The sequence below is a fragment of the Eurosta solidaginis genome, chromosome 4 (assembly GCF_040869045.1).
Source record: "Eurosta solidaginis isolate ZX-2024a chromosome 4, ASM4086904v1, whole genome shotgun sequence".
NCBI classification, from domain to species: Eukaryota; Metazoa; Arthropoda; class Insecta; order Diptera; family Tephritidae; genus Eurosta; species Eurosta solidaginis.
Window position 1 is genome coordinate 124,630,789 of NC_090322.1, and position 12,927 is coordinate 124,643,715.

The window sequence follows — 12,927 nt, forward strand, 5'->3', positions numbered from 1 at the left end:
TGGTTCGTCAATCAGATGTCTGTTGGGATGCCCAGGTTTCTGGGTATTCAACAGAAACTGTTTGGTCAGCATCTCATTTCTCTCCCTGATGGGGAGTATTCTCGCCTCATTATGCAGATGGTGTTCTGGGGACATAAGAAGACAGCCCGTGGCGATTCTGAGAGCAGTATTTTGGCAGGCCTGTAGTTTCTTCCAGTGGGTGGTTTTTAGGCTTGGCGACCATATGGGTGACGCGTAGCACGTAATCGGCTGGCTAATTGCTTTGTATGTGGTCAAGAGCGTTTCTTTATCTTTTCCCCAGGTACTGCCAGCAAGGGATTTGAGGATTTTATTACGGCTCTGAATTCTTGGAACAATTGCGGTTGCGTGCGCACCAAAATGTAGATCCTTATCAAACGTCACACCCAAGATTTTGGGGTGTAGGACAGTCGGTAGCGTAGTGCCATCGACGTGGATGTTCAATATGGTCGACATTTGGGGCGTCCATGTTGTAAATAAGGTCGCGGAAGATTTATTCGGTGACAATGCCAGGTTTCGCGAGGCGAAAAAACCGGAGAGATCAGGATCAGCTCCAAAGTTGTATTTTGTATCCATCTTTACAATTTTGCAACAATTATATCGAGTAGATAGCTAGGAAACAAATGACTCCAATTTCCCAAAATTTGCTTATGGTGGACTTAGCCAAGTGTTATATGTATCGATTAATAATAAAATTAAGTAAATACAATGTTTTAAAAACTGCTATCCACATAGAAATTAATATTTTTGTTAATAATTTGATGCTGCAAAAACCGACCTTTTGAGCGCCACTAAAACAATGATAGTACGACGACACGTACGTCATGACTGCTCGTTCATCTGGTAACGCGGTATTCTGCAAGTCTGTTAAGATGTAAGTAGAGAAAAAAAGCAACAAACAAAACACAAGTTAGTATCTTAAAAATAAATAAGCAAGCAAATTTGTAAAACTTATTTATAAACTCAGGTTTAGCAAAAATTATGCCGTAACAGGATTGATTAAATATTGCACCCGGATTCCAAAAAGTTGTAATATGAGGTAAGCCTAAAAGCATGCAACATTACCTACTTGTCTTTCATGCTGGCCAAAGTAGTTTGCCAATTGCGAGTACATGACAATCGTTGTATGTTTTTAGGCGGACCTGAATTCGTTTAGCAGTTTTGGACGTAAAGTTTGGGTTATATCTGAAAATGGAATCTGGGTGTTTAAAGCTTAGTAAAACAACGCAAATTTTACATGCAGCAGATTGCTCAAATAATATCAGCGTAAACGAGCTAAAAACACATTTAAAACAAGAAACTCTCAGGCATCAGGCCAGGGGATTGGAAGCGATGATCGATGGCTTTGGATCGAAAGAGTGATGATATTGTAACTGTGATTTCTCAGTAGTCATCCTAAGTTTGCTTTAGTTTTGTACAAAATAATGCATTTAAATGTATGTATGAATGTTTATTAGAATGGTCCAAAAACACGATGAAAGTATCAAGTTTTTAATTTTTCATAACTAGAGACATTTTAAAAAATAGAGGATGCAATTTTTTTGAAATTATCAGTACCCTGTCACTGGTTGGTGCACCAAGTCCTGGTTACACATATGAGATTTAGGAAATAAGACAGAGCACACGGTTAGACATTTGAGCCTAATAAGGAAACATTCATCGGTTGAGGCAATTTTGAAACTTTTTTAACCTAAATTGGAACCCTTTCAGTTTACATACTACTAAGTGTTTTAATTTCATTCCGTTTAAAATATGAACATTCCTGACTGATAAATCTAAAATTTTGAAAATTGTTTTAAACAAAACCCAAAATCTAAAACTAGAAACCTGTAGACACGAAAAAAAAATCAAAAATGTAACCCCATTTAATTTGTTACGCCCCCCCCCCCCCTTCCCCACCACCACACCATTTCTCTAGTTTAAAATGAAAACCCAGTTCTGCGTATTCGTTTTAACAAAGACCGGTATAATCTACATTTTAAATCAAACTTGGATTGGTCATATATGTAAGCCAAAAAAGACTCAAGCGTTCCGCTCAAACTTTTAACCGTGCAGCATTCGATTGGTTCTAGTTTTTAATTTATGTATGTCGATAGGGCATATGTTGTCTCTCCCTCTTTGCTACTCCCTTTTCTCGCTTCTTTATCTTCTGATTTTCCTAATTCTCCATATACCCTTCCTCTTGTTATCCGTTTTCCTTTCACGCATGCTCTTTGCTCTCCTGTCACCTGCTCTGTAATGCATGATCATATAAACTTATTCGATTAGACAAAATCACTGGTTATATCGCACACTTATGTCAACAGAGGCGAACTCAAAAAACTGAGATTTTCAAGTTATACACACTACATGATTCCTCAATCCAATACCTACTGACCTGAATGATCGATTATATGATAATTTCACTTCTCACCCAGAGAGGGTTTGGCAATAACAAAAATTTGCGGTGACACATATGAGAAAGACAATCAGTTTTTTGGCATTGTGATTTTTTAGTTAATCGCTGTTTTGTTCAAAGTGTGCGATATGTACTAGACTGAGTTGGTCCCCATACAAAATAAAAAGTTTCAAAAGAACGCCCCTAAATTTTATTTATTTATTTTTTTAAATAAGTACAGCTGAAATTGTTTTAGTTGTAAAAACTAAAATAATAAAAATAATTTTCTAGTTCACTTATAAAAAAAAGCAATTAAATTAATTTTGCGCCACGACGGGAGGGCGATACGTTGCATTTGCGTGGGCGGGTAATTTAACTGATGGTTGTGAGCGCAGTGGTGGTTGCATGCATAGCTGGGCTGCGCTGCTTGCGCTTGGCCCACTGGCCGGGTGTTGCCAAACGTTATATGAAACGGCAATCGTACTTTAAATGACTAGAACTGGTTTATTGAACGAACTATATGAAAACGACTTTAGAGCTTCAAAGGCCATTCAACGGGAGTATAGAGCTTGTTTAATCCAAAATAACGACATCAAATTTAAAAACCGGATGTCAAGTACCTAAGCTACAATAAAAAACAATTTTAGCTGTAATAACAAGGATCCTGGACCTTCTAAACATAAGCTTCAAACATAGGGAAGGATTTTTGCAATTTTTTTTCGACCCAGTCTAATATGTACCCATCTATGTATATTGTTGGGAACAGTGCATAGCATTTTTATTTCGACTGGAATGAAAGTTTAGTGGTAGTGAAATTATTCTGAAATAAGAATTCCAATTAAACGTAGGATAGAGCATACTCTAAGGCTGAGTTCTTGCATAAAATTGCACCATTACATCCTCACTGACAAGAAACATACGCCAATTGGGAGTACGACGAACTCATAGTTGGGCATAGCGCATTAAGCATAATACTACCACTAAATTGTGAAAACATTTTCCACTTCTTTTTAACTAATAGTCAAAAATGGGTTTTAGGGGTTCTAGGTCGAATCTTGGTCAAACATTTCTGTTTTTTGTTACGCTCTAATACCCAAACAGGTATACAGAAGTAAAACTGTACAGTTTAAGCAAACTTAGCTGACATTAAATTACATACGTATTTTTGGAGTCTCAATGTTGTATGATTATTTGTGCCTTAATTTGCCTTTTGGAAACGTAAATTTTGATAGGTGAAATCAAAGAGTTTAAAATTTTGTTATCGACGCATTTACCAAGTGGCTCCGAAAAGCCTTGGTCGATATTTGACCGCTTCATTTTGAAAATATCAATATTCACTATTTTAGTATTTAATTAATAAAACCAGTTGATGAAAAATGTAAATATTTTTTCTTTTATGTATTACGTAAATAACGGCACACACTCATTAAAGCCACGCCACATTTTGAAAACCGAAAATTGGCAATTTAAAATGCGTAAGTATATAAAGAAAATTTAATTAAAACAAAAGGTGAGCGTAAAGAGCAGGAGCATTTAGCGCGCTTAGCAAATTATGCAAAATATTCATTAAATATTTTCCTATAAATCAGGCCGATAAGTGCCTGAATTATATTTAAATAAATATGGCATTTTCCAAAAAACAAACTGTAAAAGAACATAATGAATAAGTGTATTGATGTGAAGTTTAGTCACATTGTTGTTCGGGACGTAGGTGTATTGTCTTGTGGGTTCGGGTACATGCGTCACATTTCCAACCTGTTGAGCTCCCTGGAAAGCATGATAATAACAGGACACGTATGTCATAATAGCCCGTTCATCCGGCTTTGGAGTGTTGATCAAATCTAGTATTTAGCAGATATTTGTTTCACAGTTGATTTGGTGAAAATATAAAATAATTATAATAAATACATATTTACATACATCCATACATACTACATATATATGAGCTCTACATAATTGAGTTTAAGAAATTTGAATGGCTAGAAGAAACCAAAATGCCCTTAAATAAGTCAATAACTGTCGCATTTGCTTTTCTGTGATTAAAGCCTTTATGAAATAAATAACGAAAATCAGTAACAAAGCCACTGAAAATACAGCAACAATTTCAATATTCTGTTTGGTTCTAAACTCGTATCATCCCATTGAATGCGACAAAAGTTTAATGGAACAAGAAAATACATCAAGATACCCTAAAAATTAAGAGACTAGCGTTCAAATAGACAAACGAGCATGGCAAAAGCAGTCGTCCTGCGCACTTTGAATATTTATTGGTGAGTTTATTACTTCTGCTTTTGTGCTTAAGCCATACATACTAGAGATATACGCCGCCGCCGCCGAGTTTGGTCGTTTTTCGCACGCCGCCGCCGAATGTCAAAAATATCGGCGTGGCGGCGCGGCGTCCGGCGCGTTACTATATTTTCTACTCGTTTAAGACTGTTTAGGCCATTTATTGTTCATGTCGAAAATTGTTCGGATATGGTCGAAAGTGGTATCAACGGATGCACATCACCGCCAGTTATAAGAAACTAATTGCGAAATTTAACTCTTTATAACTATTCAAAAGTTATTTAAAATAACAGGCGCTTTCGATGTCAGCTTAACACGGACTTTCCATCACCCAATTCACCAAGTTATTAAAACAAAATACTAAAAGAAAAGTTATATAATAAATTTATATGCTCACTTTGCATTTTTGAAAAAATTAGTAATGAACAATTAATTCAAATAAAATGACCCAAGGCGAACATGTTTTTAAACTGTTCTCAAGAATAAGCGAAATCAGTGATGCAAAATCCTTTAGTAGGTTCTAGGGGCATAAACACTCCTTTGAAATTATTTTTACCTCATACTTAAGTTGAGGATATATGTACTTATGAGAAGGGTTTGAAAAATCACTTGGGCTTACATTCAAACATCTGTTGTTTATTTGCGAAACTATACAATAGCGTTTGAAATGTTAATTTTGATTTTCACACTTCATCCTTCAACACCCAAGTCTCCCGGTTTGACATTTCCTAAAGTTGGCCGCCCTATCCAAAACTAGTCCCTTGGAGTAAATCACATTGATTATAGCCTATCAACCAAGTTTAAATATCACCTGCACGTTACGGCTCCTTTTACAATTGTGAATACGTAGGCACATATATTTACCAGGTGAAGCTTTGTCCTTCGCAAGAACACTCAAAGTGGTGAAGCAAAATCCCAAGACAGTGGAACTAATGACCGTGTGTGATATTACCCTAACGTAGCGGACAGTCGAACTTGTCTGAAAACTGAAGCTACGCGGTCATCCATAATAAGCTCCTATATCGTAAGGCCGGAAAACAGTAGTTAACAACTTTCTACTTAAAATCCGTCGACTTTCATTTTAAATTTGATTTAACGAAGACTATTGAAATCAATGTTGTGAACACAAACGTCTACAATCTTTGGTCTACATTTTAAAAATTTTACCCAGGGTCCTTGTAAAATTTTAATTATATAGATGCGCCGAGGATTATACGGATTTTCACCCATGGCGCAATGACATCCACGTAGACTGCTTATGATTTCGAGGGCGGCATCTTTGGCCGAATAGTCACTCCCTAACGTTTCAAAGTGTAGCTCGGCAGCATAGCACGACAAAAGCATCCGTTGGAAAGTCTTTGGAGCTACACCTAGAGCTTCTAGGAAAGTGACGTTGACGAAGGTATGAGTTCGAAGTCGCAGTCCTATAGCTTCTGTACTGGCATATGGTGTGAGGCTCAGGCGGCGTGGTAGCGACTGGTGGTAGGGATTCCTACTGTTCGCACATCGGAAATTTTAGCTCTTAAAAACAGCCGAAAAAACTAGAGGTGCCCTGTGCCACGATAGTCATGAGTATTAATAGACCATTCATAGTACCCCAAGTCGCCTTTATGCGTAACCGCCAAGGAGCGACAAATGATTTAAAGAAATTGTGTTCGCGACGATTATTAGGAGTTAGCCCTAGGTGAAACTACGCTTTGCACGAGATATACAGGCAAAAGTGTGACTATTTTATGTATGTCTATTTCTTTTCAGCAGGCGCAGCAGTACCAATTCTAAAGACCGGGGTGAGGTTCGAAGCCTCTCTGGAGCATGCGAACGAGGGACAATCCCTTCGCAAGGAGCTACTCCTGAAAATTTTGGAACGGTCTGCGAGATTTTGATGCAAAAACCCCGGATCTTTCCGAAATGGCCAACACGTTGATTTCCTTAAATACATATAAACAAAACTTTTCCTAAATATTATTTTTTTAAATAGAAAAATCAAGCTTTTAAAGTAAGAACACCGGCGTACGCCGGCGCGCCGCCTACGCCGCCGCCGCCGCCGATAAAGTGATCGGCGTAAACCTCTAATACATACACCTCTTTGCAATGGCGAGTGTTTTCATATGTCTCATACCTTTGTTATTAGTTCTCTTTACGCAAAATGATGGAGAATTAAAATATCTTTCGAAATGCTATGTTTAAAAGAAATTTAAAACAGTGAATATATGTATGTATATATTTCACAAACTCACACTCAATTGTGTGCGAACGCAATACCAATAAGTGGAATGAACTCAATTGACAGCAGTGCGTGAAGGAGCCAATGAATTCAGACTGGATACTTTAGCTCAACGTTGACGTTTATAAAGAGGTGTACATCGAAGCAAAGTTAATTCATGTTCGAAATACCGATACGCACCTGGAAGTAGGCAACACTAAACACCTATTGTGTCTGCTTAATGGCAGTGATAGTGTCACTTTTGGGTGCATGAACTTACCAGCCAATATAAGCGAACTAAATAGAACATCGAAAGATCTACGACCTCACTATCTAAAAGGCTCTCATCATATTTGTCTTGAGGTATGACATAAGGTTATGGACCCTGTGCATAGCGGATAAGATTAAAGTTGGAGTATGAGAGCGTAAATTTCTCCAGTCAGTGTTTGAAAAACTGCTAGCATAGGAGCAAAGACACTCAAAATACGCTGTTACTGTGCTGCAAGGCGAATATAGTATCAGGTGTTGTTATTCCATCACCTGATTGCTTCATCTTGATAATTTCATTGGTACAACAATATGCCAATTAATCGAAATTAAAGGCCGCGGCACAATGAAATTTTTCATATAGATGCGCTTAACACATTCCAGTAACACAGCCACAATCAACCAAGATATTGCGTTTACAAATATGGAGGTACTTCAAATTTGGCAATTGAAGTTTATTTCATAACAAAAATACTTGATAACATATTTTGTGTCGTATTCATTTGTTTTATTGCAGTTTTTAATTGCGAAAAATGTTAGAAAAGTTACCAACGAGTGGGAAAAATAATTTCACGTGCAAAGTGTGAAATCACCTTTAACCAAAGCAAATTTTAAATTCTTCTTCTTATACTCTGCTTGCAACAAAAGTTGGAAGATGGCTACTTTTCAATGTCAGATGACGCCAGTCTCGCTAAATCTACCGTCCTCCATAAAAATACGTGGAATCTACTCATAATGCATATGGTTGAGTAAAACACATCTATATAAAAAAACTGCTTATGTGACGGGGCTTTAATACTAATTTATTTTTCACTTGACATTCTTCAGCAAAGCGTGGGCGAGATCTTCTATCAGATCATCCTTGGAGTATTCAAGCGAAATTCTTAGAAGAAATTTAGTGATTAGCCATTGCAGAGAAAATTGTAGGTTGATAGGATGAACGAATTAGACAAATAACCTATTTTCAAGAACTTCTAATTCAGACGCTTGGACTGTTTGGGTGGTTGGGGCAATTCGAGACAACGCTGCTCTTAACTTAAATATGACAGTTACTTTGTTTGTAACGCGTTTGAGTGCGTATGCACATCAGGTTCCTAAATTCAAAATCAAATAAACGATTTATTCCAGTCTCACCCCTTCAGATCGTAATACCCATACCATACATATCAGCTTTGATGCAAATTGGAGTCTGTTACGGGTTTAAGGGATGGTAGACAGGGGTTAAAGAATCACTCTGTGGAGACTGAGAAGAATAAACATGTCTTTTGTACCCAAATTTTTAGTACCCAAATGCGATAACACTATAATAATCGGCGATATCACAAATATTTTTGTTCCCGATTAAAAAGGGTTAGGTAGTGTCGCGCAGTGGTTAAATTACAGCTATGGAATCGTAACACCAGTGATCGTATAACTCGTCACTGTAAAACATGGTTTTCGAATTATAACATACGCGATCGTAGTACTTCATTCGTATTCGGCATGATGATATACGCGAACGAGTAATTGAACGTAATGTAATTGTTGAATTGATTAATTTTTGATATTTTTAAAACCAATTCGAAGTTTTTGTATCTTTTATGACTTTAAAATATGTCGCGACGTATTTTTGGTCTTTAAAATAGTAATTTACTCAAAATAAATCGAGATTTATTTGCTAGCGTATATTTTATTCCTATTTAACTTATACGACTGTGTAATTTTCTTTCGTATAGTATTCGATCCGCGATCGTATATTTACTCTATTACGAAAACAAAATATGCTAGAGAGAAATAAATTTTAAACAGATAAACTGATAATCATACTGACGTGAATAGGGCAATTGAGTCTTGTTGTTGTTGTTGTAGCAGTACTTCGCCCCACCGAATAAGTGCGACCGATCACAAATTGTCATCAATATCCTCTAACGGGAGCCAAAGCAAACTTGCTGTTTCAACAGGGGTGGACCATAATGAAAGGGGTGTTAGAGGCGTTCGTTCCACATTACAATTAAAGAGAGGGTTGGTGTCATGTGGGGACACATTGCAGGCAGGGCATACATTTTGTATGTCGGGGTTGATTCTGGATAGGTAAGAGTTTAGCCTGTTACGGTATCTAGATCGAAGTTGAGCTAGAGTGACTCGCGTTTCCCAGGGGAGTATGCGTTTCTCTTCCGCAAGTGTTGGGTAATTCCTGGAAAAAAGGTCCGACGCCTGTTTGTGGAGTTCACTGAGGACCTGCTTGTGTTACGGCTCTGGATTTTCGGTACAATTGCGGCTGCGTGCTCATCAAACGTCATACCCAAGAATTTGGGGTTTAGGACAGTCGGTAGCGTACTGCCATCGACGTGGATGTTCAAAATGGTCGACATTTGGGACGTCCATGTTGTAAATAAGGTCGCGGAGGATTTAGTCGGTGATAATGCCAGGTTTCGCGAGGTGAAAAATCTGGAGATATCAGGGAGGTAGCCGCTTATTCTGTTGCAAAGCTCGTCCATCTGTGGGCCTGGGCCTGTGGCCATTATTGTGCATAGGAAACGATAGTAACTCCTTCTGGAGGCGAAGGTAGCTTTGATATGTAGAAGTTAAACAAAAGTGGGGATAGGACACCACCCTGTGGCACCCCCCCCCCCCCCCCCCCTTTAATTCTTCTTGGTTTTGATGTTTCATTTCTAAATTGCACCGATGCCTGCCGACCACCCAGATAATTTGCGGTCCACCTTTTAAGACATGGGGGAAGGGTAGACCCTTCCAGGTCTTGCAGTAACGTGCCATGGTTGACCGTATCAAAAGCTTTTGATAGGTCTAGCCCTACGAGTACTGTTCTATGGTGGGGGTTTTGATTTAAACCGCAATTTATCTGGGTGCTCATGGCATTTAGCGCGGTGGTGGTGCTATGGAGTTTTCTGAAGCCATGCTGATGGCAGGCTAGCTGCAAATTTGCTTTGAAGTAGGGGAGCAAAATGGCTTCAAGCGTCTTAGCTACTGGCGATAGGAGAGATATCGGACGATATGACTCTCCTATGTTAGCTGGTTTCCCAGGCTTTAGTAGCGGGACCACCTTGGCCATTTTCCATTTTCGGCTTTGACAAAGGTGGAAAGAGACAGGTTGAAGACATGTGCTAAATATTTGAAACCCTCTTTCCCTAGGCTTTTAAGCATCGGCATGGCTATGCCGTCTGGGCCTACTGCTTTGGATGGTTTAGCATGACCGATGGCATCCTCAACCTCTTTGGCGGTGATGGTAATTGGTGACGCGCTGAATTTATGTGCGTGTCTGTTGGCCTCCGTCTATCTTTGTCGACCGTAGAATGCATTATATATTGTCGGCAGAAAGCGCTCTCGCATTTTTTCTCATCCGACAGCACTTTATGGCCAAAGGCGATGGAAACTTTGTCATTGTGCCTAGACGGATTAGATAGGGACTTTACGGTGGACCAAAGTTTACCTACACCGGCAGAGAGGTTACAACCCCTTAGGTGCTCCTCCCATTTCGCCCGCTTGTGTTCATCCACAAGCAATCTGATGCGTTGGTTTATATCCCTTATTTGGGGGTCGCCGGGATCGAGCTGTCTTATAAGGTCACGTTCCCTTCGCTAAATTTGCGGCCTCCGCCGGAAAGTGGGGCCGAATTTCGGGAATTCTACCGGCGGGAATGAAGCGAGCCAAGGCGGATTCAATGACCTTGCGTAAAGCACGCTCCCCTTGGCAGGCATCAGTCGGGATAGGGAGGGCAGCAAAGCGGTTGTCTGTAAAGGATTTGAATTCGTCCCACTTTCCTTTTTTAAAGTTTATGAAAGTGCGTTTTTCTGTGACGATGCAGCCGGCGGTACGCTCGAGCGAAATAAGTATAGGCAGGTGGTCGGAGGCCAATGTTACCATCGGCTGCCAGTTGACGAAGTTTACGAGTTCTGCGCTCACGATTGATATATCCGGCGAACTGTGGCAGCTTCCTATCATACGTGTGGGGCGTCTCCGTTTATAACGCAGAACGTCGTTTCTTCTCACCCCTACTGTCCGCCCGCAAGTTTGAATGCCATAGATCGTGATGGGCATTGAAATCGCCTAAGATAATGCGATTGTTGCGAGTGAGTAAGGCGCTGATATTAGGGCGGTATCCACTGGGGCAACAGGTGGCAGGAGGGATGTAGATGTTGATGATTTCTAGGTTTGCATCGCCTGACCGGACAGATAAGTCTTGACGTTCTAATACACTGTCCCTGCGGCCGATGAGGATCAAATGTATGATATTGCACAGAGTGATGTATGATAAACGCGAGGCCGCCTCCATTTCCAAGTCTGCAGAGCAGATCTTGCTGTGAGTTTAGTATCTTGAATCGCAGCAATGCGGATGTTGTGCCGCTTCATGAAATCGACTATCTCCGTGATCTTCCCAGTTAATCCATTACAGTTTAACTGCAGAATTCTGAAGAGCATGGGGGGAGACGTCGTCACTCTGGGAGTAAGTGACGGGTGACTACGCCTGGGTTGTGGAAGGCTAGGACGCAACTGCTGTTGTGGCCCTGGGACTGGACGTCCTTGGGTATGCATTGGGATACCCGGTGTATTTGGGTATGCGGCCTGGCAACATGGCGCAATGAAACCCGTCGGGGGTCGCCGTCGCGGAGACCAGAATATCTAGGAAAGTGGCACCGTCCATGTCAGGAGCTGCATTGTGCGGATGTCGCAAACATATATATTCTGTGCTGTCAAACTGTGCAAAGGGAGGTAGGGACTAAGAGTCTGTGTCCCTGACCTCCACAATTGCTGCTGCGGAAAAGGGGGGGGGGGGGGGGAGAAGACGGGGACAGGGGATGTTGCTCGGCATTGCTCCCGACTCTACTACGGAGATTGTAGGTGTGAGTGGGAGCAGCCGTATGAGTTGGTGACACCGTGGGGCGCGAGCAGCAGCGGGTACTTGTTGTGGCTTGCTGAGCAGCGGGGCTGCTGGAAGGTAGTGGGGCGCTAAGGCGTAGACTACGGGACGCCTTAGGGCGTGAACAGCAAAGAGCCACAAAAGATTTATAGATGTTACGTGGACGTCTGGTTTTGGGATCTAGCCCAGAACAGCCTGTCCGATGGAAACATCCCTTACACGAGACACACTGACACTTTTCCGGCAGATGCAGCAAAACCATTTCTCAGGACCGTGGTCAGGAGACGGACCCGGATTGGGTTCGATACCTTCCTGGAGCAAGAGAATATGGAGCAGTCACGCTGCAAGGAGCTGCTGGGAGGATGACAATTTGTGGAAGGACACAACAAATTAAATGGAGTTACACTGAAATTACAGTCCTTGGTCGGGAAAAATCCCGAGTCGCTCTGGTACATAGAACCGACTGCCTTGGGAAGCGAATTGAGTCTTCGATTTTCGGCAATTAAGTCTTCGATTTTGGGTATTAGAAATCAAAACATTCGATTTTTTTGAGTCTTTCTAGAGCCATCTTAGCTTTGACCACTGTGCGACACTCTTAGCCATCTCCAATTCGGATAAAAATTTATATGTTATATTTCTTTACCGACACTGGAAATAATCAGTTATTCGTCTTATAAAGACCACCCTGATGCATACATGAAATTAAAAAAAAAAAAAACATTGTACTGTGTATTTACTTAAATTTAACTCACCATCAGGATCCAACATTCTTGGAATATCGAGATATTTCTCAGCAACATCAAAGGCAGTGTTGAGATTTTCCAATGGATTGTCTTTGGAGAGTTTGGCATAATCAATCAAGTCGGGCCTATGTCTGTGAATCAACGCGCAGAAAGCTAGACCGTCCTATAAAATAAGCAT

General features: G+C 40.4%; 1 protein-coding gene across 4 annotated transcripts in view; it reads right to left on the reverse strand.

Moving 5' to 3' along the window:
* Positions 1–12,927, reverse strand: part of Actn (alpha actinin) — a 112,264-nt gene that overhangs the window by 12,691 nt on the left and 86,646 nt on the right. For 2 of the 4 annotated variants that reach the window (XM_067782769.1, XM_067782770.1), the window contains exons 4-5: positions 12,759–12,912; positions 4,088–4,236 (exon numbers count right to left, since the gene is read on the reverse strand). In XM_067782769.1, the coding sequence (XP_067638870.1) occupies positions 4,088–4,236; positions 12,759–12,912 (303 nt within the window). Of the gene's footprint in view, positions 1–796; positions 883–4,087; positions 4,237–12,758; positions 12,913–12,927 lie in introns of all 4 variants that reach the window. The other 2 variants (XM_067782772.1, XM_067782771.1) reach the window with 2 other exon arrangements.